This window comes from Cariama cristata, unplaced genomic scaffold (genome assembly GCF_000690535.1).
Source record: "Cariama cristata isolate BGI_N322 unplaced genomic scaffold, ASM69053v1 scaffold36725, whole genome shotgun sequence".
NCBI lineage: Eukaryota > Metazoa > Chordata > Aves > Cariamiformes > Cariamidae > Cariama > Cariama cristata.
In genome coordinates, this window is record NW_009616544.1 from 21,538 (window position 1) to 49,527 (window position 27,990).

Below are 27,990 nucleotides of genomic sequence, written 5' to 3' on the forward strand. Positions count from 1 at the left end.
ACACACCACACACACACGATAGTTATGACTCTGATCAGTTTGCCCCTCTAGACATTCTGACTACACACATAATTGTGCCCACACAAAACAGCACATGGACTGGAAAGACCAGGACCATATCTTTTACTTAATCTGATTAAAAGCGAGAGGAAAACTGTGGCCGTAGTCTTCCACGCAGCATGATGCCACCACTTGTGAGTGAAATCACCCTCTGGAGGTGCCTCTCCGTATTGTCTGCAGGTGGAGAAAGGGCCTGCAAGCAGGCTCCTAGGTTAGGGACCTCAGTGAAATCACTAAGTGAGATGGGACAGATAAAGGTCTTAGAAGATTTTGCAAATCTGTGTTGTTTTCATTAAAAGAAGAATTAAAACCAAAACCTCAAATTACTCGGATCTAAACATTTGTGATAAACACTAGGCTCAGTTTGAAAAGTTTATGAACAATTCAGTTTTCCAGAGATTCATTTTGAGAGATCCTTGTACAGTATTGATATGAAACCAAACAAAAATCAAAAACTTTTGTGTGTTAAGACAGAGGTTTGTGTCCAGGTGAGCTGAGTTCGCTGTCTTAAGAACAAAACTACAAAGGCTGCTCTACACAACATGGAATAAAATAACTAAATTATTATTTATTTGTGCCATTTGTTATTTTGGTCTAAATATGTGACTTTTTTATTGTTTGGAGTAAGAGTTTTATATTCTGTGCATGAACACTTTACTTTCAGATTGATTACTTCAAGAGAAGTGCATACAAGACCTTACGTAAACATCAGAATAAAGCCACTGTGCACCAACATTAGCTATTTCAGTTCACCTGTAAGGAAAATTAATTCAACAGATGATGTTAAAAAAAAAAAAAAAAGAGAGGTCTGTGAGCTATAATTCTCAGAACTTGTAAAGGGCTTGAAGTGTACTCTTTAGGAAGGATGAGACAAGACACTTCTAATACATCCCAAAGCTAAAGCATGGGGTAGCAATCTACACAGGCTTGAAACACAGTGAATGTTTGCACAGACCTCAACACACACAAGCTGAAACTGCTAAATTTCAAACTTGCCAGCATATGTTTCACAAGCTACCAAGTGCAACACGCCTGCAACTTTCTGTGGTTTCTCATCACAGCAGTCGAGTTGCATGGTCTTTGGTGGTGTTTGGGAATCCCAGAAGCCATCTGGAACCTGCTGCTTGGGATAACCCTCCATGTCTCAGTATTTGAGATCTAATCTGCAAAGCTATCTCCAGTTAAATGTTTTGGATCTGGGCTCACAAAGATTTCTTTAACCAAGCTTGAAATAAATTTTTGTAATTAAATCCTCAGGAATGAGTCTTATTCCCACCCTGATGTTTCTTCCCTTTGTTCTTTCAGAATTTGAAAACAAACCTTTACCCTTCAGAGACTTGTTTTCCATAACCGTGCTTATGCAGACATCCTTCATATCATAAACAGCTGTCAGATCTTGGTCTCTGCTTCCAGGAGTGCTTTATATGGGTTTTATTTCTCAGTAGAGAACTGTGTCCAATTCTGGGCTCCCCAGTTCAAGAAAGACAAGGAACTACTGAACAGAGTCTAGCAGAGGGCAACAAAGATGATGAGGGGACTGGAGCATCTCTTTTATGAGGAAAGACTGGGGCAACTGGGTCTGTTCAGCCTGGAGAAGAGAAGACTGAGAGGGGATCTCATCAATGCTTATATATACCTTAAGGATGGATGTCAAGAGGATGGGGCCAGACTCTTTTCAGTGGTGCCCAGCAACAGGTTAAGTGGCAATGGGTACAAACTAAAACTCAAGAAGTTTCATCTTATATGAGGAAGAACTTCTGTACTTTGAGGGTAGCAGACCACTGGAGCAGGCTGCCCAGAGAGGTTGTGGAGTCTCCTTCTCTGGAGATACTCAAAACCTGCCTGGACATGATCCTGTGCCACTTGCTGTAGGTGGCCCTGCTTTGGCAGAGGGGTTGGACTACATGATCTACAGAGGTCCCTTCCAACTCTGACCATTCTGTCATTCTGTAGGCTTCATCAGTGAGAAAGTTCTGGAACTATAACTGTCAAGTGTTGTAACAGCTACAGTTTAGAAGCAGCATAAATGGGCCTAATTCAAACAAGATATCCATTAGAACTCGCATTTATGTTTAGATAATATAAGATAGAGAGGCTGTATCACCATATGGGGGCTTTGATGAGAATAATGACCCTTGCCCACTACTGTGCAATCTTATCTCCTCTTTTTGCACCTCCATTAGCCCCTCTCATTGAAAACCCACCATGGCTTGCAGCCCCCAGTCCACAGCCTAACTTTTCAGCTCAAGTTGCAAGGACTGATGCTGGCTCCCTTGCATGCTCAAGTCGCGTCCTTGGTACCAGCTAGGAATAGTAACAATCAAACGATGATATTGTTTTCTCTCTTAAGTGCCAAGAGACTCAACAGCATGTCTGTGTCCTGTGAATTCTGGTATGTGCTGCCTGCAATGTCTGTTTCTATATATCCCTGCCAACTGCATGACTTCATTCAACTGTGTGATATTCCAGACAACACAACACTGAAAATAACACTGGCACTTACCTGAGCTGCCAGTGCCTTCTGATGCACTTCTGGATGTTTTTGGCTGGCTCTGTTTGCTACTTGTTCGTACAGTGACCGAAGGAGGAACAGTGCTGCTGCTGTCTCCACGAATCGTCGAGAGATCCTGCATGCTAAAGCTCCTTAGTCTCTCAGACAGGGCGCCCTGTCCCTAGTTAAACAAGCAAGCAAATAACACACATAAAAGTTAGATTCAACAGTGTACTTTGAGCCTTTCTTCTCCCTTGCTCATTGAAATCCATCAGGACAGAGGAAGAGAAAAAATTGCCTGGTTCAGTAACCTACAGAGGACAAAAATGAGTTGTTAAAAGCATCATTTCCCTCTCTTTGCTATTCCTTTTGGAGTGCTTCTACACACAAAGTCATTCAAACTTTTGATGGCAAGTATCTCTGATTCTATGATGCCATAATTTGAGCTCAGAGCAGCCTTGGCCACGTCTGAAGGAGCAGGATGTTGTTACATCTTTCCAGTAGGTACTTTTCTTCACTAGCATCTGAGTCAAATAGGTGCTTGGCTTCAGAAACACAATTAAATGGTCTGCATCAAAATAACTCCCTTTTGATCATCTAAGATGATATTCACCCAGCTGTTCTCAGTCACACACAGAATTCCTAGAGCACAGAAATTTTAAAGTAATAAAAAGTTATTGTCAAATGCAAAGAAATATTCCAGTGCTTTTTTCATGTAGCTTAAGGAAGAAATAAATTAACACAATATTTTTTTTTCTTTTTAGGCTAGCTCTCAATCAGGCAACAAACATGTTCTTTGGTGAAAGGAATGTAGCTGTTCTTTGTAAAGGATGGGTTGGTTAAAAGACACCTTTCATTAAAACTAGGTCCTATCAAAAAGTTGACTATAAGTATACCTCTCTCTGAATTCTGTAACCCTCATACCACAACACTGCCATAAAGTCAGAATGCCAGAAAATACAATCAATACAGAACCTATCTATCCTTCTCTGTTGGCTACATTAAGTGACATTCAGAATATAAATAGCATAACTGATAAAAAGTACATTTAGATTTTAACAGTTTGTTGAGAGGGGAGGGTCTGAAAGATACTTCATAGTATATAGTCTTGAAAAAAAAATACTGAAATAAATACACAGAGGTTGATTCCAAAATTATTTCTGCCAATGTAAATTAGGAAAAATTCAATGGATGCTTCGACTGAGGTGAAATCAGAATGATGGTAAACACCAGTAAATAATGCCCTGTCTAACCAAACAGATAAGGCACTTCGTAGCAATTCACACACCACTTTCATTTAGACTTGTATTTGTCAAAGCAGTACATAAGTGGAAGCATAGCCTGAAGACTGCCAGAGGGCTCTAGAATACATGACTGCTCTCTTCTGGGCTGCAGATTTGAGTATCCTGCCCACAAAAGCAGGGTGCTGGTGAGGGGCCAGTGGAGATTATCCTCTGGTGCCGGCCTGGCACGGAGAAGGGACACATCCTGACCATCTACAACCAAAGGCAAGACTGAACACGTTCCTTGCCACAGCAGTAAGGCAACACTACCTGTCCTCTAGTGCGCTGGCATTGATGCATTGGGAAGGCAATGCATTAATTTATCTGCAAATGCTGATTTACCAACATGACTTCAGAAATTTCACATACAGAGTAATGGAAAATCAGTGCCTCTACCCCATACAAATTCCTTAGCACCTTACTTTTAGGGACTGTAAGCATACAAGGCATCAAGTGCTTATAACTACAGTGACTGTGACAGTCTGCACTTTCTACTTTCAAGAAAACTGCTAGATCACTAATCTCCCAACTTTTCAGCCTCAAGTTTTTCATACAAGAAAAATGGGTTCAAACTTGCTTCTCAACTCCACGGCATATCAGTTTAACCACGGGCAGGCTATACATCCTGGACTACAGCACTTTTCTCCATTGGCAAGAAGCAAACAACACACGATGATATGCTGTCCAAAAGCATTGCCAGTAGAAATATGCAACATCTAAGAAAAATAAAATTGAACTGTCCTTTGTAGGGCAGAGTCACCTGGTGGAGAAGTGTCCACACACCCATCATGCTCTTCTTGCAGACTTACTTTGCTCTGGGACTTTTTTGCTTGTATACCAAGACATTTGATTTTGTTGATTTTATATGCTTGGCAGTGGAATCCCATGAGCTTATGTTTTGTTAAAATCTCACCTCTGCCATCTCATTCTCCAACCTGCCACAAGAGTTGATGTCTGAATTTTGGCTACTCCTGCCAGTGGCTGAGCCACTCTTGGGACACGTTCTCACTCCGAGAGGTATCTTAAGTTATTCCTCTTAGGATAAGCTACAACTGTAACCGGGCTGGTACACTGAAATTTCCTTGCATGGTTGGTTAGCTGGGTGTGATCTCAGCCACCCAGAGCTCAGTGCAGCGCAGGTCTGGATGGGGTTTTGTAGCTTGCACTGAATTCCTGCGCAGCCACCCTCTTCTCGGTAGTGGATTTAAAGCTAAGACAAGACATCCTATGCTGCAGTCTGACTACAAGACACAGATCCCTAGTGAGAGCAAGCTGAGAGCAATCAGACCACTAAATAATATTTTGCAGTTGCAGAATGACTGGACCAGCAAAGCCAGAGGGTTAGCAATTGATGAGCTGCTGTAATCTGAGTGCTGTATTCCTCCTGCACAACCAGCTCAAGTGTCCGCAGTGCTCAAGCTTTTAACCTCCTCAGAGCTGCTCTGCTCAGCCAGCTAACCCAAATACCATTTCATACCAGTGAGCGATTTCTGTGCGTGGACATAAGTCAGATTAGAGACAAGATTCATGCGTCAGACCAACCTGGCAGGGAAGATGATGCTAATGCACGGTTTTGCATCGAAAATGAAGAAGATATGTTAATATTCTTGCATTGCAACTTGTGATATAGTGGCATATAGTGGTCAAAGGTCCCAGAGAGAGCTTTGAAATAAGGGCCTGATATGCGCCTGTCATCTGTGGGTCTGTTACATTAACATATAATACACAGCCACAGACTTAAACACACAGTCATAACATCTGTGCTAAATAACTTTGACTTTCCTCAAGAAAAAAAATTTAAAAATTGTCTTTGCTTGATTTTTGCTTTTATTTAACCTGAGCTTATAACAGCAAAGATAAAGGTTGCTCATCACACAGATAATAGTGATATATTACTGTTCCCACCATTCCATGAAACAGATCGTCCAAATCTTAGAAATGGCAGGAATAGCAAAGGCTTAGGCGGAGTGAGGACACTGAACACGTGTGAAAGCCTGCTGACTTCCCTTCCATTTCTTTTCTTTCAAATTTTTGCATCTTCGGTCTCTGTAGGGATAGGCTTGATTTAATTGCTCCCAGGGCACAACGGAACACTTGCAATTCTTTTGCAGTTGCCACATTTCTACCTGACCTCTAATAGAAACATGACAGAAATTAATGATGATTACAACAGAATCAGGATAGTTTCAGAGTAAAATGGAAAATGTTGTTACCAACCTTAATTTCTCTGTCAGACAAGCAGCTGCTGTATATGAAATCACAAACATTTGAAAAGCCAGTACTGTGAGGGTTTGCAGCGCTGTAGTTATATGTTTTAGCAATAAAGACTTTATCCAGCTGTAACACTTATTATTCCACAATAAGACTTATCTTATTAAAAAAAAAGAAAAAACAAGTTAATAGCTTTATTTCACAACAGAACAGATTCAGCACAGCACACATTTTGGGCCGTGTTTGGTTAAAACAACCACGTGGAAGATGAAGAGCAGCTGTTTTGGGGATTTTTGTTTACCATCTTGGCTGTGATCATGCAGATGCTCTTCTAACTGCTACAGACATAGGAGATGTCCCAGGAATTTCAGTACACTGTGTGTCTGCACAGAGAGAAGATCCAGGTCTTGAAGCTATGTCTAGGCTGCAGGCCAGAGGCATGTTTGCAGCATGTCCACACAGATCTGGGCTAGTTTTATCCTAGAGAGTGTGACAGCAGTAATATCATGACAGTAGCTGTTGTAACAACATCTCACTGTGTCAACAGCAAAACAGCATGATGCTATTATACAACATTTTGAAAATGGGGACTGGGAAGGCTGCAGGACTATGGATGACACCACCTCTCTCTCTCCCCTCATTGAACACCAACTGCCCTGTCAGGATGAATCTGCTGACAGTGTGGGACCTGCATTATGAGGACTTCAGTGCCTGATGGAGGACACAAGCATGAAGTGGTGCTGGGAGACTGAGCCTTACTTTCCCTGGGCACTAGACTACCTGCCTAGATTTCCACTTCATACAGCTTCTCCTAGGACACAGACTGTCCCTGTAGGCATGACACTACTGACCCAGTAGACAGTGATTTTGCTAGATGGTGAGGTCTTGGTGGCAACAAGTGGGAGCAGGTGTTTCTCTGTTCCCTGCTCACCATAGTGTACCTGCTCCCAAATTCATCTGATCTTCTTGCCCATAGGAAAGTTCACCTCATAGGTGAAGGTACAGCACAAGCTGAAAGCGGACCTCTTCAGGCTTCCTTTGCCTCTTCTTCTCCCAGGATCTACCAACCTCACCAGGTCCGTACATGGGACAGTTCTGTCTTTACAGGGCCAGAGAAGGGCCAGGCTGGGGCAGGACTCGGTGCTACTGAATAGGACAAAAGACAAATACTAAAAAGGACATGGTAATGTCACCCTCCAGTAACTGCTATCACTTGGTATCAACCTTATTTAGATTCATGACACTACCAACGGTATTAGGGCATCGCCCATCAAGACATGGACATTTAAGCTGCAGAAGCTCATCTGTGATTCTAACGGAAGTTAAATCTCCCACTCGTGTGGCACAGTAATTAATCTAAAACTAATTCAGGTACATCTACCTGCTTTGGTCAAAATCACAACCGTAGTATAGGCATACCTTACTTACCCACATGTAGCGCATTCTCTCCTTATTTTTGCTTTAAAGAGTGGGACAAAACAGGATCAAAATACTGAGCTTTCAAAGCCAGCTCACCTGCATACTACCTTCCTCTAAACATTGCAGACATCATGGTCTTCAGAAACAAACATTAAGCTCTGGGGCCCCAGAGCACAAACACTGTTGCAACCAGTATTTGCTTGGAAGGACTAGAAATCTTGATCCTTTCCAAAACCTGAAGTTAGTATTGTGACAGGCACTGTAAAAGGCACTTCATCAGAAATAGCTAAATTGTCTTAATTACTTTACCTCTCTATAATTAATCTCTGCATTCACATTTGAAGTAAAACTTTTTAGAGGGAGATGGATTTAGGAGTCTGGGAAAACTGGGTTTACATCCAGTGGAATTATTCATTAAAAATATTCCACGTACCTACGTAGCTTTACTTAGGCTCTAGGTAAATAAAATGAGGCACATAAATTTAAAATCTGCAATTTATATAACAGTCCTATTAAATATGATCTAAAACCAAACAAATAACAGTGTCTAGATTTTATCATAGCTTCAGTCTGATAATCTGAAAGAATTCTGTAGATGCTATTTAGACTTCAAAACGCCTCTAATGCCTACAAACTCCATTTTGCAGCTGTGGAAACTATAACACAGCATGATGAAGTGACACAAATCAGGAACCAAAAAATGTCAAGTCATAAAAGAGAAGCTTTTAATACAATCAGTGTTAATACAAGATGGCACTTTCTGGCCTTTTGCATCTTAGGATCAGTAGTTAATGGATAGGCAAGGGAACACTAAGTCACACTCACCACACTTCCAGCACAACAATAAACCTGTTAATGTTCTCCCGTCTTTGTGCTGTAACTTTGGTTAGCAATTCTCCTCCACTCTAGCAGACATGTCTGCATGCATGTTACAGCCTCCATCCTGCAGATATTCACTACAAGGCGTAGTGCATGTTCCTAGGATGCCAGTTATTGCTACGGTGTCAGCAGGACTTCCCCAACCACATCTATCACAAAATGCTTGCAGAGATGCATCTTCACCTCTGAGCCAAGACCTGGCCTCACTAGCTCCACTGTAACCCCAACCATCCTAATGGGATCACAGCAGTGGGAGAGAGGTTCCCTTTATCCATTAGCGAGAAAACAACAGCAAACACTGCAGCTTGGCCAGTGCAGTAGCAACAACCTGAGTTAGATTGGTTTTCCACATACAAAGCTCCCTGCCTGGCTGCTGGAGTCCCTCTTGATTGCCAGCAGAGGACTTGGAAGGCATTTTGCTGATGAGATCAAAGACAGGCTTTTAAAGCTCAGCACGCAGGATCTACCCACTGGAAGTGGAGCAGACAGCGTCTGGCCTCAGACCAATCTCAGTTGAAAACAATTCAAACTAGTCTAATGGGGAGACAGACGTTAGTTAGGGGTTAGTATAAGCACTCAGCAGATTACCTGCCCTTTTTTCTGGTCCAAATACAAGTGTAAATGAAGTAGCTGAGAGACCTAGCAAGGGAAAAAAGAGAGCCATTGTGGCAACACACATAAAAGCTTCGAGAAGAAGGTCTATTTGAAGCATAAGTAATCAAGGTGAGACATAAGCATGACACTGGGCATCATGTACAGGGACTCACATACACATAAAAAGAAGGGACACCCACCTGTGGACTACACCTTTGAACGTAGGTTCTCCCTTCCTCACCTTTCCCAGAGAGATGGAGAAATCACTCCATAACCCCAGCTGACAGGGTGTTACCTAGCAAGTGTATTTAAAGAGTAAAGCAAATTATAAACACAACGGGCTGCCACTCCACTCCTTGCAGTTGATGGATGTTTCCCAGTGGAGAAACCCCCAGTGTCTGGCCACCTCTGTAATCCAGACTTAAGATCATTAAGAACAGAGTGCATTTATGACTAATTTAGGCACAGGATTAGGTGAGGGGCACGTGGCAGTCATTTTAGTCCTGGCGACTGACAGGTCTTCTGAGAAGTGGGGTAATGCTGGGGAATTACTCACGGCAATGAGTGGGGGTTTACAGGAAGAAGTGTTATCATGTCTGGCTGCAGGCAGGCCATGCTAAGAGCAAAACCATCGGCTTTATGCTCTGAGCACAGGCCTGAATAAAGGAGGAAATTGCTTCTGCCATCATAGGAACACAAATATCCTAGAAGCAACATCCTTATGGCCAGGGCCTGCGTGCCGTGCCTAGCCTGGAACAGCTACCCAGTTTGGAGATGTCAGACAGTATTAAAGAGTCAAAGGGAAACCAGCTGACGTTAATGTTGATGGCGGCAACTTAATTTCATCCACCCTTTTTTGTTTGTGCAGTTCATTTCCTTTCCTGGGAACTGTTTGTTATTGTCTCTCCCAGCCTGGTCTCTCTGTATAAATTTATTGTTTGGTTCTGCTGTCCTGTGCATTCACTGGCTATTGTCTGTTTCTTGGAGACACCAACGAAAGAGCCAACAAAGCCAACAAAAGAGATAAACTGGAAACAGCTACGTGAATCGTAGCTCAAACAGCTCTGGGGTTTTATTGATTTGGGAAAAACAGAATCTCAAAGACTTAAGAATGAAAGATACATCGCACCATGACAGGAACAGTTCACAAAATACTGTGATCAGTGGCACGCTACCATATGTTTCAAGAAAGCCATTCAGTGTTCCTCTTTACTGGTGTAACATAGCTCAGCCATGAGATCTTTGATTTTGGATCCCAAATGGAGATGCTTTAAAGGAAGCTACTTTCAAAAGCAGCATGCTTAGCCCTTCTGAGATAACACTAATGGGTCCCCAAAGGTTTCTCAAACTGCATACTCTAAACCACTCCTGACTTCTGCAGTTCTTGGCCATGTTACAGACCAGGGCAGACAATGTGGTCATTACAGATACGGTACTAAGCAGATTGGTCAGAACTGTCCTTTGGTACATTTGGTACGCAAAGAAACATTCTCTCTCTGAGCAGTGGGATCTAATCATTACAAAGAGGCTTTATCCAGCATCTTAAAGAAAATGATGCTCCCCACCCCCTGCCTCCCTCTTTCCCGATTCAAGTAAAAGTGCAGTTCTCCACTGTCATGCCACAAAAGACAGCAACTCTCTCCTGCACAAGCTTTTGCTCCAAACTCCCACAGTAAAAAGGTTTCAATTCTCATGGAAAATTAGGGATCTTATATATTGGCTTTCAGGCAGTTGCACTGGCTATACCAGCCAGATACTAGAAATGAGTTAAAAGATGCTGTTTGACTAGAGAGGATAAAATCTAAACCATCACCACCATTTCTCTTCCAGTGCCCTTGTTTAAAAACCAGCAAATGCACTGGGAAACTTCCCAATAAATTTCTTGGGCTAAGGGACCCTAAAGAAGTGGAGCTGCGACCCACCAGGTGATGGCGAGCCCAACTGAACCAGGCAGGTGGTTGTGAGCTGAAGCAGTCTGGGGACTGCTGACTCTGCACTCCTGAGTGTTAGTTAAAGAGGTGGATGCGCATACTGAAACCCTCCTGCCTTCGTCTGCATGCCTGGTCCTTTTAACTGATAACCAGAGTGATTGCTAGCTCTGGCAGCACTGCAAGCTATATTTCCCCACGCATGAAAGACTCCTGGACTGTTTCTCAGACTTATTAGGCACAAACGGGCTTTTCATCGACACCAGTCATGCGTGCCTGCTCCCTCCACCTCATTTATCATCTCCTGCCAAGGCACTGCGCCCATTGCCAGCAGCATACTGTGCCCCACTCCCCTTCTTAAAGGCGAGCTGTACCAAGGGGCACGCAGTGGGCCACAGCAGCAGCTTCTGTGCAAATAGTCCCTGCCCTAAGCACAGGAGGGCAGAGGAAGGTACTCTATCAGAAACCTCTGGGTTACAATGATCTGTTGGCTGTGGGATGTTTTCTGCAGCTCTCCTTTGAAGAGCAGAGCTGAGGCTGCAGCTTGGGGATGGTTAAGTGGTTGGGAGCAGGATTTGTCTTGGAGGTGGGGAAAGACACTGACTTGTTTGGCAAAATTGGTTTGTTTGGGGTGAGGAATAAGGATACATGCAAACAGGATCTGGGAAAGCCAAGAGCTTGAAGGAGAGGGTTAGAGAGCTGGGGGAGAGTGTAAAAGTGGCAATGGATGGGTTGCAGAGACAGAGGAGGCAATGGCAAGGCTGGGCAGGGTCTTGGGAAGGCAAGCAGGGAGGAGAAGAGTTGGGGATTGGGGACAGGGCAAGGCAAGTGGGTGGTTGGAGGCTCAGGGTGACAGGCGGATGATAAGAAAGTGCTGGGAGCATGATAACAGCAAGGGAGTACATACGAGTATGCTGGAGGAGGCTGGTGCTGCCTCGAAATCATCGGTACCTTTCCTCCCCACAGCCACATATGTGTCCCAGCCACTTACATTAGAAACGTGACTGCTGCCAATGAAACGCCCACTTATGCCCAAGCTTCCATCTGATAGCTCCACTGCCTGGCCAAGGCCTTGCACCTGCCCCACTACTGCGGCCGTAACAGCCTTGCTGCTGCTCCCCTTCTGCTGTGACCCAAAAGCAGGCTCCTGTTCTGCTTCCCTTCTCCTACCCCAAGGCGAGCTGGAAAGAAGGTGGTGGTCAGTGCCCAAGGTTCTTTGGGAGCAGAAATGGCTGAACTAGTTGGACCTAATTGAAAACACACAAAGAGCAGCAGGATTTACTGCCCGGTCATCTAATCTTGCCACTTAGGACTGACCCATTTGAAGTCACAGCGTGTGACAGAATGACCAAGCAATGAGGACAGGATTACAGAGCCCCAAATGAGATTATGCTCCTTGGGGGGGACGCAAGCTGCTGGGGTGTCACCATTTAAGCCTAACTAGGACATGGGGAGAGAGAAAAGATCTGTGTTGAGCACGTAACAGGGGTAATAAGACCAGATATCCAATGCTGTGTCTGCTTAGACAGCAACAAAAATAGACTCTTCAGAGAGAGAGAAAACGCCCAAGCCAGCCAACTGGGCAGACTCAGGGTACTTGGGACACTGACAGCTCCTCAGCCTGTAAAATGAATTGGCACAGGTTTGTGCCAGTGTTAGCACAACTGTGGCTTGAAAACAAAACAGAGCAGGGGAAGGGAGCAGGAGGAAGGGGAAGGGAGACAAGCCTGCAGTTGGCTAACTAAAACTGGAGGATATTTAAGATAGAAAGGGGAAAGGTCCAAGGGATCACACATAAGGAAGGTGTGGCTGTGCAGAGTTTGCAGCATCTTAGCCTGTGATAAATATATAAGTAGCAGCCCGTTACACACAAATGGTAAATGGAGAGCCAGCCGCATTATACTGCATGAATAAAAAGATGACAGATAAAAAGAATGAAGAGATGGGCCTTGCCCAAAGATCTTATCACAAAAGACAAAAGATCATGATGGATCCTGCGGTAGCATAAGAAGATCAGTTACCACAGCTCAGAGAGAAAGGAGAGGACAGGGCTATGCACAGCAGGAGACAGGCCTCCAAGTACAGGAAGGAGCCATTAGATTTAAGCTAATTTACTGAAAATAGGTCTGTACAGAGTACACTTTCAGCCCAGCAGCTCATTGTGTATTTGCCACTAAAAGATGCTGATTTGCAAAGTCTGAGGGTCCCTTTCTTAATACAAAATCATCTTTTCCTCATCCATTAATCCAAGTTAAGCAGGAAATGAGACAGATCCTCACATTCACTTGCTAGTAAAAGTCACGTTTTCCATGGGAGCTGCAGGAGCTCAGTGCTTCTGAGTAGATGGTCATCTCTATAGGTTCCAATTTTAACAGGACCTGTTAAAGGTTGAAAACCAATGAACCCATTTAGGGCTCACTTTCCCATCGACACTCAATGCTTATCGCAGCTTACCTGGATACCCTTAAACCTTGGCATTGGGAAAGCCAGGATAAGCCTTAGAAATAGTATTCTCTTTCCTCCCTTCCTGGAAACTTCCCCCTAAGGACAGCACTGCAGTCTTGCCTGGCATCTGTCTGCTCTAAGTGTTTTCCAGATAATTAGTCATTTGAACTTCTCTCAGGCAAGATAATCTGGCTTTGTTATACCTCCTTTTCAAGTGAGCAAATAAGGGTGTTGACATATATTTAACAGCAGCTGAAAACCAGGGCAACAGAAGCTGTTACCACCCATACCTGCTTGTATCACTCCTCTCTTGGAAACGGCTCCCTTCACAGCAGCAGAGACAGCTAAATGGAGATACATCCACACCCGACCCATCACATTTCACATCCTGAATACCTGAGGAACCCCAGCTCAGCACTTCTGTACTGCAACACATCAGGCTGTAAATCACAGCCATTCAGCTCTCCCTGCCCAAAAGACAACAAATTCAGTGAGAAGGGTAAGGGACAGAAGCTGCTTTAACCATTCCTGAGTATTACACCATGAAGAGTCTAAATGTATTAAGGGTGTGGTTCCATGAGTAGCAGAGTTAATCTGCGTGCTTCCCACAGCCAAGAAGGGATGATCTTGCTTTCCTTTCCTCCGGCCATACTCCTCACAATGCAGTTCTGCCCCTTCCCTTGTGCTGGCTCAGGCACTCGAGACATATTTGTGGGCTCAAAAAACAGTATTCCCTTTCTTTCTCTTTCTGGATTAGTTTTCTGATAGATTAGAGAGAATCTGAGGAGGCCCAAAGAGCTGGTGCAGAGTAACACACTGGGAACAGGAGCATCACCCCATTTTGGACTAGGAGAGCTGTCAGATCAGCTCACCCTGTCTCTTGGATCTGCACCCTGAGAGCAACTTGCTGGAGGCCACACACTGAAGTGGTGAAGGAAGCCAGGAGTTCTATTTTTCCTCACATATTCAGAGTAATTTAATGTCAAGGCTGAAACAAAGACATGAACGGTCCTTGCTTTGTTGTAAAAATCAATCAATCAATCCAATAACAACCTCTCAATCTTATCAACAGATCATTTTCCCCTCCCCAAAGTAGTCTGCAGGAAAGACTCTTCTGGTCCATTTACAGGTTGCAATATCTTAACTATTTTCTCTCAAATTAGGCTGGCAGATGTGCCGTACAACAATACCACACAAGTCACAAAGTTGCTTTCTTCCACCACTGAATGGGGAGCTTCATTAACTCATGCAAAACAATGGATTCCTTGTACCCTGGAGACTCTTCTCCCTTCTACCCATCTTCCCATTACCACTGGAACCACATTTCAAGGCAGTGAGATTCTTAAAAACACCAAAAAATCAGAACAGTGGGAAGAAAAACTGTGGTGCTGACTGTTCATTCAGGTTGAAGAGCTGATGAAGACACTGCTGCAGGCCTGAGATGTACAGGTTGGCACTGGGGGTCTGGGCTACTGTTGAGGTTCTCATATTCAGGAGCTACTCAAACAGGAGCCAGAGTTCTTTCAGGATTCACACAGAAGTTTCTCACTCTGTCCTAAAAACTGCTCGAGCACAGAGAGTCTGCAGCACCTTACAGGAAGGGGCACAGAGCAAAGGTAGTGCTGCAAAACAGGCATTCCCAGAGCCTACTTACGTCCATGGTGTGACTTCTTCAGGCTAACACTGCAGCAGCAAAAGTGTTAAGTGTCATGGAGGTGTCACACAAATGTTGTTCCTTTGGCCATATGATACACAGCTTTGCTTAGCTCCACGTTTGTCTCAGGTTTCAGTCCAGGTTTGGATTAGCTAGCAGTCCCGGGGTTAGCAGTGCCTGCCCACTGAAGAGCAACAGTTCAGGGGAAGAATTGAGCCAGGCCTGACAGCCACAGTCTGCACAATGCTTGGCACGGAAAAGGGAGGCGATTTTTTGGTTCTTCTTTGGAACAGGACATAGCTTTTGTGTATCCTTGTGATTCTACATGTACGTGGCACACCCCAGGGCCTCCCCACTTCTATTATACCTTGCATTCAACATGCTTTATAGATTTCATGGTATTTGGCCTCCTAAGGATGTACTATGCATTTTTACAGAAGGTAAGGCCAAGACATACTAAAATGATGTGCCTGAGGTCATATGAAAAGCATTTAAAGGAAGAAAATAATTTCCTTCAACTCTCATTCACGTTTTTTTCTAATACCAGTACCCACCTTGCCCATATGTTTCTACTATCCTTTTGCAACAGGCATTGTATCTGACGGCATGAAAGCCATATCTGTTATACAAGTCTTGCCCCCAGAGCACAAGGGCATAGTCGCTGTGCATATCTACCCTAAGCCATGATAATCCATGGCCAGAGAGCAGGACCACAAAATGCAGTTATCAAGTCCTTGCAGCTTTTATGCAAGCAAAGAAACAGAGGTAACAGCTGTTTTCGGGTTCTGTCTCTAAGCTAGGAACAGAGTACAGGATACACCTCCTCAGATGAGACCACTCATCTAATATCTACTCATTCTCCAAAAGCAACTAATGCCACTTCCCATTCACTCTTACATAAACATGTCTCCAGAGAATTATACACCAGGCATGTAATGTGTAAGCCTTGCAGATGAACTTTTAGCCTTCATGAACTTCAGATCACATCTGCTTTCTGTTGGTACCCAAATTACAGGTCACTAGATCCCCCAGACTTCTTAACAATTCAGCACAACAATTGAAAAACAGGGGTGCAGATGGCCTTTCCCTTCACTGCAGAAGATGTTAACACACACAAAAAAATATTTCCCTGCCAGGGCATTAACTGTGTTCACCTAATGTCAGCATTTTTCATGGAAGCATGTTCCTATTTTGACAGTGAAAATGAAGAACACAGGCTGTGATGAACAGGATTGCTAACACTGTCACCTGGGTACTGATGGAAAACATAAAATTCAACAGAGGCCTGAAGCAGATCGTAGTCTTAATCCTGCATTTCCAACCTCCTATAGGTTCACTAGGCACCACACTTACTGTCTTCATCCTAAGAAGCACCTGTGTGGCTGGTGAATGGGAGATTGGGAGGCATGATCAAAATCAGTGGATCAAAATCAGAGAGAATCCCTACCCTGACCATCTCTCCCCCTCCACACTGTGGCTGCTGTTGGATACAGATGAGAGGCTAATGAGACAACATCCTGACCCACACCTTTACCTTTGAAGCTGCCATGACGGCTGCTGTGGCTGCGACGTTCAGCCCCCGCTTCCCAAAGTGCACAAGGGCATCGTAGCTCCGGTCTTTTGCCTGGACAAGGCAGTCATCGATCTCCTGTCACAGCAGACAACAAAACAAAAAAACAAAAAACAAAAAAAGCAAAAGAAGGACAAGTTCAGAGTACTCCCAGCCTCAAACTCTTGGTAGGGCCATGTCATCTTTTACGGAGGTAGATATCCTCCATTGCCTCCACCTTGGCTGGAGAGAAGTTCACAGCCAATGTTTGCAAAGAGGAAAGGTTTGCAGGGCAGCAATAACTCCCATTGCAGGCTTTGGGAACTCTTTATTCTGTGAATAGAAGATTGGGACCCAAATTTGGGATGCACTTGCACAGTGCAACCACCACCAATAGGTCCTGGAAGCAAAATAGGTACATCCACCTGAGCAGAATGGACCAGGAGCCATTTGCAATCTATAGACTCTAAAGACAAATTGGATTGCCCCATAGTTAGAAAGAATCATATTATGGCACTGGGCAGCTGAAGCTGTACTGCCCTGCATCCAGGACTGGAGGTCTCAGAAGTATCTGAGAAACCTCTGCACATCACTGCAGTGACCAGCTTCAACATGCCCATGGCACTGGTAGGTCCAGAGCTTCTGGACTTTGATGCTGCTCAATATACAGTGGAATGGTTATGAAAGCTCCTGCCCTCACCCTCCCTCCCTCAAGACACAGGGGTCTGGTCGATAATGGATGACAATGGATTGACTTCCAGTACTCAGCTACTGGATAAGCTGGGTTAGTAGGGACTGGAGGCTGCGAGAAGCTGCTGGCTGTTTAGTGATTCCCTCCCTATTCCTAGTAGATAAGAGGTGGCAACCCAAAATGCATGAGCACTACTTGTGAGAAGCCTAAGCAGAAGTTCCCAGGAAGCAGAGAGATGGGGGATTGATGCCCACTGTCCTTCTTGGACAGGACTGAGATACAGCTGTTCATGCACTGCCTGCAACTAAACAGAGATCTTTCATTTCCATAGTTGCCAATGTAGGAAACAGTTATTCACTTCTTAGTAGTTTGCATGTTGATATGTGACTGATAGCTATTCTTGGCCCATGCATTCACGTGAACCAAATGGATCTGCCTGACAATGTCCCATTCACAGCCACAGGAATCTCCTAGGCAGGCAAAGGATCCAAGCTGTAATGTACTCCTCCCTGAAATTAGCATCATTAATTTGAGCAAGACATTTCTCAGTCCAGGACCTCAACATGCTACATGTCTTACTTCAGCATGCTATACATCTCCCAGCCAGGCAAGTGTTTGCTAAGCCCATTTTAGGTAGGCTGGGCTATTTGTCTCATTGCTGCACAATGTTTTAGGCAGAGCTAAAAAGCTCCTAACAAAGTTAAGGAGCCTTGGCTGCCAGACCCTGTTTCTCTATTTGTTCTATCCAGCCACAACATAGCACTCCAGCTATATTCAGCCAGTTTGTGCAAAGCAGCTCAGGAGGTATTTTTATCCCCCTCCCTCCCAACTTCTCAAGCGCACAAAGATGAGTTAATATGTGTGAGTGCACTGAACAGATGCCAGTATTTAAAACCACAACAACCACAAAGAACAAAAACACCAATCAAAAGGAGATGATCAAATGGTAGAGGAAGAGAATCAGCAACTCTCAGGCCTTCAATGAAAATGAGTGATATGAAGATTGGAGTAAACACACTGTAGATTTGCCCCACCCAGAGAGGACCCGGGCACCTGTGATTACCTTTTCTTTTGAAGACAGCGTTGGATGAACAAATTTCCTGTACAGGAGGCTGGAGCCTTTTGTGTACGGAGACAGCAGCCAAGCTACAAAAGCTATTTTGAGTTCATAGTAGAATGGAAACCTAGAAGAAAAGGAGCTGTTAATGTCCACTCCCAATTTAACCACTGCCCTTAATTAGAGATGCTCAGCACAGGAAGGGACTGGCCAGTCTCGCTTAGGGCAGCTTTTGCTTGCCAAAGTATCCAAAGACCAAAACACATTCACTCATCTTTGTACACGTCTCAACTAGGCATGTGGATAAATCTTTACTTGGGTATCAGGGCCGTTACTGAATGGTCTGGAAGAGACTCTGCTGTGTGATAACAGAAGCTTTCTACATGCAAAGAGCACAGATGCTGCCTTCATCGCATCCCCAGTCATTATGAGGGAGCAAAGAGCAAACCAGCAAATCAATACTTCATTGATATATTTCATAGAATCATAGAATATGATATCATTTATGCACCTGTCATCTCTCTACCTTTCTGCTTTTAAGATAAGACTTATCTGACTGAAGCTGAAATACAAGAACCTTGGTTGTCCAAGCAACATAAAGGTGCAGATCCACACTGTGGCTTTCAGGTAGCACTGCAAAATATGGAGGACACCAACTAACAACAGGACATGCTTCAGCTGTAACATGAAGCCAGGGATTTCTTGAGATTAGATTATCCAGACTCTTTTCTGGAGTGCAAAGCCAGAGCTCAAGGCTGGCCAGCTAGCAGCATCCTCATGCAGACAGGCACGTTGCTGCCAGCAACGTGACAAATCGATGCTACCTTTTGTAGGCAGGGGCACGGAAGAGCAGCACAGAGACCCTGTGATGGCTGTGCACCAGCCCAGCTGCCCCAGACAGACTCCTGCTGTGCTAGCACAGCACTGTCACGGAGCCAGCTGGGCCATACAACATCCAGGTCTGACCCGATGGGCCTCTGCAATGCTCTACTCTGAGCATGGATTTGCCAGGTTGGTCTTCCACTTCACTGAGGATCTCTACAGCATATTTGATTTCACAGGCTGGACAAGCCCTCTGTCATTCCTCCCACGAGACCCATAATAGATCCTCCAAAAAAACCAAGCTCCAGATGAACACAGTGGAGGTAGATCTGCATGCAAATTAGATAGACACACAATAACATCTTTTATCTCCTTTCCAGCAGATCTGATACGTTGCCAAGTATCCCCGATTCCCTTTGTCTGGAGGACTCACCAGAGGCATGCAGTGCTACGCAGGAACAGGCTTTAGGTGAGGGCCATGCACTACAGTTAAATTTTCATCCTGAAGTCTACTGATCTCACTGGTTTCCACTAGAAAGGCCTTACTAAAAAGGGCAACCAAGCAACAAACATTTCCAAACTTAAGCATCCAAATTTAAGGAACTGAATCTGATAATTGGGCATTTGTGTGCTCTTGTCCTGACAAAGGTCACCAGCAATCCTTTCACCGGCTCCAGAGAGCCCACATCAGTATGGACTGTCACTGTCCTCCATCAAACTGTAAATCCAGTCTAACCAGAAACGGGCCTGGCAAAACATCCCAGGAACAACCACCCATGCAGCAACCTACAAAGTTCTGTGCTGCAGGGCTGTTTCTGCCTGATGCCTAGAGTCTGCCTATTTACTGTAGGACACGGCTAGGTAAAGTTTAGAACTATGCCTGTAACTAAAGCTACTGTTGTTTATGTGATGATCTCTGCAAGCATCCAACTCGGCAATCAGCTGCACGTCTCTGACAGACAGGGGACTGAGATTCCTGTAGTGATTTCTCACTAATGAGATATCACTGAGCAGTTCCATCTTCTTTCTTGCTTTTCCTATGACAGCACTGAGAAAAGAAGCATGGCTCCTCCAGACAAAACACCTCTATGCACCTGAAGCTGCTAACCCTGTGTTCAGGAGGTGTGCATCTTCATGCTCCTTTTTTCCCCTTGTAAACATTTCCATTTTCTTTCATGCCAAAGACCCTTTCACATCTGGTGCTCACCAGCAAAGAAAGATATCCGTGAATGTCTCTGCTGTCGTGAAGAGCGCGAATATGATCCAGTACATCATCCATTTGACCTGGTAAACAAAAACAGTAGCCGGTTCATTTTTCCCCAAGGGCCTCAAACTATCTCTTACAGGCACAAGCGCACACTCTCATAGAAAAAAAGGTTCTTTTCCCTCCACCTGTGTATTTAACAATTACTATGGACTTGAAGATGCCAGAGCTCCCCCCATGTCAGATTTCCATACAAGCCTTTGGGAAGGAAGAATATCGCCTTTAGGACCGGTCTCATGAAAAGGAGAGCAGCCTGACTCTGTCCTTACAGAGGAAGCTCCACTGGCCAGCGGAAGACCACAGCCCTATCATAGGGCATTAAAAATGTACTTAGCTCATCTTAATAGCAAAGGTTAATACTAGGGAGTTGGCCAAACTGCAATTAAGACAAAATGTAATTACTTACAGAATATTATGCAGGGGAAACTAGCCAGGAAGAGATAAAGAGGTAACTGCCTAACCCGTCATCCAAGGCTCAGGAGCACCATCAACTCACCGCAACTTACTGAATTAGGATGCATCACTTGAGTGGCAGTGCCTCCTCACATCCACACCTGAGCCCATTGCAGTAACAAGGGCATGTTCATTAGCTTAAATTCCTTACCTGGGGCTTAGGTGAGAGCATTTTACCTCACATTGGTAGTGAAAGCACGTGCTGTGCTGTCACTGTGTTCAACTATGGTAACTTCATTGTGGGGTGGACTACTTGGTGGGTGATTTATGGATGGTCTCCTTTGTGGTGATAGCGACAGACACAGAAAGAGTCTCTGGGGACCGTGACTTGGTCAGGGAAACTGTAGTATCTTGAGTAATTCAGGAATCTGGGGATTTTTGTTACTGAGCACTAAATGGCATTTAAAAGCACAGCTAAACTATTCTCATGTATGCAGTATTGGTTCTTGGGCTGGAAAGAAACAACCTATTTGTCACATGCCATCAGCACTTTCAGTGATTTTAATCAACTGATGTGGTGCCCCTCTCCCGTGGCACTGTCACCACAGAGATGATGTAGGGAATAATTTTCAAGTACTGGAGATGAAAGCAAAACCTTTTATTCCCCCTTAATACTTTTTCTCCATTGTAAAACTTAAGCAGCTTCTGCCAGGCTTTTTACATAACTGCGACTCCCTCAAAGCCTCACTGCCAGCACGGTTCTCTCAGTTAGACATTACTGCCAGCAAAACTTTTAAACACAAACCAAGACCTGGTGTGGATGGGCTTGGATCAGCCTAAAGCACCATTTATCAAAATGACAGTTACCAAGCAGAATAAAAATAAACGACAGTGATGTAAGTTTTGACTAATAAATGAAGGTTTGTACTGTGTCAATGTAAATTACTACTTTTTTTTTTTTTTTTTTTTTTAAATCAGACCCTAACAGATGTATTGCCACAACTGGTGTGTTAAACTGAAAAACAACTGTAAGTGCAGACGAGGTCTTAGATCAGCTGTTCTCACACTTGGGTCATGACCCCATGTGTCTGATGCGAGTTCCTTTTTTGCAGGAACTGGACCCTTTAACAAAATACTTTCCAGAAGGGATGATGGAAATGTCAAGTAACAGTGGCAGACACTGCTTGGGGATGCTAGTGCACGTACAAACCTTGAGAAACTTTCTTCCAGCTGTGCAAGGACTGCAGGGACATTTTCTCTTAAGTACCTGATGTGTTCTGTAACATTTATGATTCGCAAAATATCCCAAACCATTATCTGAAGGAAAGGAGTGATAGAAAGGAAAAATCTCAGCAGCCACAGCGAGTCCCAGTTTGAGCTTACACTAAAGACTTAATGGGATAGCCATCTATGCTGTTACCCAGAGGAGAAAATGGGCTCGTTATCCCTGGGATCTTGACAGGATTGAAGAGTCAAGATCTGGAGGCTGAGCTGGGTTCATCAAAGTTAACAGAGCTCAGGTTGTGAAGGGCACTACAAACCCTACAGGACTCCTACAGCATCTGAGTGGTTTTGATTTTCCCACATTTCACTTTACCCAATGGCCCCATATGCCTTTAGAAGCTGGGGCCAGGGAAGATTTTTCAGCAAAAGGATAAGTCAGCACACCCAGTTACCAGACCCGCCTGTAAATAGGTCGCTCCACAAGGAAGGATGTTTCTATCTGAGGATTCAGTCATATGTGCTTCGAGTTGCCTCCTCTGATCCTTGTTTTGAATGAGCAGCTAAAGCTTCAAGGCTTTTTGAAAAGGCTTTGATTTATGCTGTTCTTCAGAAACAAAGGAAAACACGCAAAGCTCTGGATGCCAAACACCTTTTAAGTCGGCCGTATATAGCTCACACCACCGGAGCAAGAGCGTACATTTGTCAAAGAGCACATCAAGTCAGCAGAGGAGCCAGAAGCAGAAACCCAAGTGTCCTTATTTGAGACTTATGCCTAGCAATCAGCCAGTCCACCTTCAGGCCAGTCTCCCCCTTGCACTGGTTTACGAGCTTTCCCAGAATATAAGCAACACCTTTACAATGTGGTGAGGAGCAATCTTAGAAAACAAACCCCGCAGCACAGTCACAAACCTCATTACTCACATATTCTTTGATGTCCTTCGATTTCACGGCTTTGTAAGAATAATATGCAGGGTAGAGAGTGCCAAATATAAGCCTGGAAAAAAACAAACAAACAACAAATGGATTAAATTGGTTTCCTATCACAGAGAAAGATTTTTTTTTCCTACCTGTTAAATATGTTTCTCGCACTAGAAAAAAGTGTCAGGATTTAATTTAAGCTTGAGTGCACTAAGTACGGTACAGAAGTGATTTTGCATCACTGAATTCAGAGAAACTATTGCCAGTGATGTGAAGGAAGAGCAGGGATTCAGGCTGACTTTCCTTTTGCAATGGTTTCCATAGCTGTACCTTGTGAGTTACACACAAAACAAAACACACAAATCAAACCAAACAAAACCAAACACGCCATCACACTTTTAAAAGGAAATTAAAAATCTGATTTCAAAACAACCTACTGTGACACCAGGAATACAGGAGTATTGCTTTCAGATGCAGGACAAAATGAGAATCATTTGTCTAAAATCCCTTCCACCTCTATTCAATACTCTGAAAAGCTGGCAGATGATAAAGCAGGCAGGTGATAAAGCAGGATCCAAATTCTACTGGCACAAGAGTTTGAATGCTGGGGCTCTATCCTACATTAAACCTGCTAAAGTGAAGAGCCTTGCACTGTTTAGTAAAGTTGATTTGGCCTCATCAATGGAGGAGGAATTTGCCCACCAAGATATGCCAACAGGATCAGGCCTAAAAATCCCAGCTCTACTGTTCTGTCAGAGAGTTTCCTTTGATTTTCAAGTCTGAAAAGGATGCTGTCAGCTTCAAGATTTCATGTAAGAAAGAAATAAGGATCCATAAGTTAAAAATAGCACTACTGAGAAAAAAACGTTGAGAATTTTTTATACTAACTCCTCTCTGCATCACTGCCTAGCTGCTTATTCACTTCGATTATTCTGGACATAAGCATAGGCTTGTCAAAACCACTTTACCCTGCCCAGTTTTCAGTCAGTTTTATTCAATGCAGTAGGATGATGCTGCAAAGTCTAAATTTAATAGATTGCAGGGAAGTGTTTATTGGCTTGCAACTACCTGTTTTTCCATTGAAGCTTTTGTTTTAAATTCGTACAGCTGTTTCCACTGCTCTTGGGAATGGAAGTAATCAATGTTTCAATCCCTAATTGTGGAGTCACATGAACCCGCAATCGTCTTTCCCATCCTGCCAGCAGCGATTGTGTGCCATGGGACTCATAATTACAGTTGAGTCCATTACGTGCATAAGACATTAAAAATTAACACTCTGGGATATGCTGTACCGTCGTACTTCCCATAGCTCAAGAAGGTATTTGCGAAAGAACAGGGTGAGCCAGCACACATCTTGATTTCCAAAGCAGTGACCGAAGACAATTTGCTAGCTATTCATCATGCTTACTGTAGCATAGCTTAGCAAAACCTGAAGCACAATGCAGACTTCAGAAAAGCAGTTACCAAGCGAGGAGATTCAGTATTTTAGAGAGGCTTCACAGTGCGTTCAAAAAGCTTTGCTGGAAACAGTCATGTCTGAACCTATTTCACCCACAGGGGCTGTGCTATATGCAAGGATTAGATACAAATGCTCAGAACAATTCTGAGAAACCAAATGCATTTTTGTCCCTTGCAGTATCTTAACAAACAGCAACACTGGCTAAGGCAAGGAAGAACATACAGACAATAGCTTGATCCTGTTCTCACTGAAGCTAATAACAAATATTCCCTCTGAGTTCAATGGTAGCAGGACCTAATCCAAAGTAGGTAGAGCTCACAAAAGGAAGAAAGCTCCACAATATTCAGAAACTAATAGCTGAGCACATTAATAATATTTTTGGCTCTATTTATAAAAGTACTGCATTTCTGTCCTTCCTTCTGGGCCCGGGTCAGCTGCCATCTCACGCTTTTATTTCCTGCAAGTAATCACTGAATGATTGATATTCATTTCCTCAGTTTGTGCTGGTAACAGAAAGTAACTAGTTCCCGAAGAAGCAAACAGTTCACAGGATCACTAGAAAAGAATTAGTTGCAGACAACAAACACTTGAAAAAAATTCCTGTGAGGGAAGGAAACTGTGCAATAATTTTGCATATGCAGAGCAAGGGACAGTTAATAAGGTGATGTGCTCTCCCTAAATTGGAGATTGAGAGTTTCACTGATTTGCCTTGTATGTGTTGCGTGCATATATGGACATTTATTACTGCCATGGTTTACCAGACTGAAAACTGTTTCAAGGAATGTTGGTTCCCTGTCTTGTCACTGCTGTGGCTTATTATGTGGCTTGGAGTCACTTAACCTCTGAGTACACCCTACAAATGGAAGACAAAGGATGTTCAGGCATTACTGTAAAGCATATTCAGGGTTTTGGAGACAAAATTTGCACATAGGCATATTCCAAAAAGTCTCTTGAAATTACTGTCTTCACTGAGGTTTGGATCAAGCTTGAGTACAATTGATTTAATTCAAACATACACGTCAATCCTCTATCTCTTCCCTCAGTTCCTCTCCCCTGCTGAAAAGAATACTTCTCTCTTCCCCCTCATCCAAGCTTCTTGTGTAATTAAAGTTATCATTGATTCCTGCCTTCCTGCATCCTCATGCTCACACTGCTGCCAAATCACTCCTTCTGCACACTGTACTCAAACCCAAGGCTGATTCTTTGTCCCTCTGTGCAAGCCACTAAGTCATTCCTTGTCTAAGTCTCCTTTCCAGCCTCCTTTGTGTGGTCTCTACCTCAACTGGATGCACCAGTGTTTAAACTTCTCTCTCCTGCCCTTGTCCCTGTCCCTGCCATCCCTGCCTACCAAGCTGAAGTAACTTATCTTCGCTTTATGTGCCTAAAAAATGTTGCTCCTAAGTACTGTTGGTTTAGTCTTTTATCTCATCCCACCTCAGTCCCTTCTCTCCTTTAATGACTGTAATGCCACCACCTGCTTACTCTGCTGCTCCTCGTGTGTCTTCTCCCACACCCTGGAGCTCCTGTGCTCCTTGCTCCCCCATTGCGTATCAGCCCATCGCCTCTAAAACAAGCTGTTCCCTGACAGTTATCCTGACAGCCCATTTTGAGAGGTAGCAGTCCAAGCCACTCAAATTCCAACCATGTCATTCCCCAGTTCCTCCTCATCTCTCTAATCTTCTTCTGCAACACTCCAGTTCCACCTGATGTTCTCTGAACACAGGACCTTCAGCTTTCCTCACACATCCCCAGAATCCCAGCACAGACCCTCAATTCTCTCCCACACCTGCGGCTGACCTGGGAACCACATCTGCTCTGACTCCTTCTGTGGTACATGTATTGACTGCCCGACTGGTGCCTGCTGGCTGCCAAGCCAAATTAATGACCTACCTATGGAGTTAACACTGCAGCTTTTACCTGCTGGAGGACACTGCTATGAGACAATCTCCTATTCAGCAGCTAATTCTTATGAATAACGTAGAAACTTAATATTTGAGACCTCTCTGACCCATCTGTTTTGGCCACAATCACTGTGCAGATCCAAAAGTTAGCAGCAGTTGAGAAATGGACTGCTTAAGCCTCATTTCCTTAGGAAACCAGGCTACAAATACAGAGTCAACCCACTCCCCACCCATTTCCATCTTTAAAAGCTCCTTTGAATGAGCTATGTACCCTGGAAAGCCTTGGCTTTTTTACCCTCTGTACAAAAGCAGAAGCAGACATCCCGATCAGCAAACCTCCCAGAGTTTGATGTAGTAGTTGCTTTGTTTAAAGCTACAGAGATGTGTTCCTACAGTCTGGGCTAAAACAAAAACATAACCTTGGGGTATAGGGAAAGGCAAGGAAGTAGTGACATTCATCAGTGAATTAGGAAAAAGCTCACTTGCAGCACTAAACAAATAACCACAACAGTCTAACAATTCTTACGCTGCTCTATGCTGGAGGTCTACATCAATTACAATCGCCCTGAAAAAGGACAAAACAGCAGCTGTAAAGAAATCACTGAAGAGTCAACTAATTGTGCAACAGGAGGCAAAAATCTAAGTAAAAGGTTAGTCTGCCTTTTAGGCAGAATAGGATAAGGATTAATGCTGAAAATCTTATAATCCTATTAGGTACATCAGCAGCAGCAATCCCCAATCTGGACTGTTACGTGTGCTTCTGGTCATTCTTTGTCTGAAGGGAGATGGCGGAGGCAGAAGGGGAGAGGAGAAGGGCAACGGAAGTGTGTGGAAGCGCACGGGGGAAGATCCATAAGAGCGACTATAAATGCTGCGATTGTTTCTTTTGCAGCAAATACAAATAACTGAGGTTATTTGCTCCTACTCCTCATGCAGTGTAAGGGGATGTTCAACCAAATCAAGAGAATGAAGTCAAAAAGGAGGGGAGAAACGCTCGCTATCACCAAGAGTTAATCTGTGGAGCTGACTAACTGTATTTATTTATATAATTACATTACTTAAGATTTGGGGTTTGGTTTTGGTTTTCATTATTCAAGTTTACCACAATATAAGACAGGAAAGGATGAAGCTTCCCATATTGTGGGGTTTCCTGATTATCAGGGGAATATTAAAGCAACTGAACTGTTGGCTCCTCTTTAGCAATCTCTGTCATATTCCAGGGGAGCAGCTGCACCATCACCAAATCTCCTTCTGTCTCCACTTACCAGTAGAGCCACAGCCAGCCCTGGCTATTATATCCTTCTATTCCTTCTCCAGATCTGCTGGCACAATGATCTGACCATCACAGAGCACAGGCTAACCCAGATGTGACAATATTCCTAATAGCATCCAGGTTATAGCCTGGGGATAAGCATCAGAGCTGCTACCAGGACCTTGGAGGGCCCCACATGACATCTTCAGTTCTGATGACTTGGTGATGCTGTTTTCCTCATTAGCGGCCTGATCCTACAGCCATTTACCTGTACAATTAACTCTCCCGTTCCATACAGCAGCCACTGAAATAAACGGAAAGACTCCTAGAAATTCTCTGGAATTGTATTACCAGGACTGGTAATACAGACTGGCCAGGATTGTATTACCTCCAGAAATACCTGCTTATCCATTCTGTTGAGTATTTTTAACCATACAGGTATTTTCTGGATGGTAAACTACTGTTACAAGTATACCAGCACAGTGCCATCCACATC

General features: G+C 43.9%; 1 protein-coding gene across 1 annotated transcript in view; it reads right to left on the minus strand.

The window, feature by feature from the left end:
• Nucleotides 1–27,379, minus strand: part of LOC104161682 (receptor expression-enhancing protein 1-like) — a 46,423-nt gene extending 19,044 nt beyond the window's left edge. The window contains exons 1-7 of the mRNA XM_009700199.1: nucleotides 27,348–27,379; nucleotides 22,886–22,958; nucleotides 20,291–20,367; nucleotides 18,268–18,388; nucleotides 16,499–16,612; nucleotides 8,932–8,982; nucleotides 2,564–2,732 (exon numbers count right to left, since the gene is read on the minus strand). Of these exons, the coding sequence (XP_009698501.1) occupies nucleotides 2,564–2,732; nucleotides 8,932–8,982; nucleotides 16,499–16,612; nucleotides 18,268–18,388; nucleotides 20,291–20,367; nucleotides 22,886–22,958; nucleotides 27,348–27,379 (637 nt within the window). The remainder of the gene's footprint in view (nucleotides 1–2,563; nucleotides 2,733–8,931; nucleotides 8,983–16,498; nucleotides 16,613–18,267; nucleotides 18,389–20,290; nucleotides 20,368–22,885; nucleotides 22,959–27,347) is intronic.
• Between the last annotated feature and the right edge of the window lie 611 nt (nucleotides 27,380–27,990).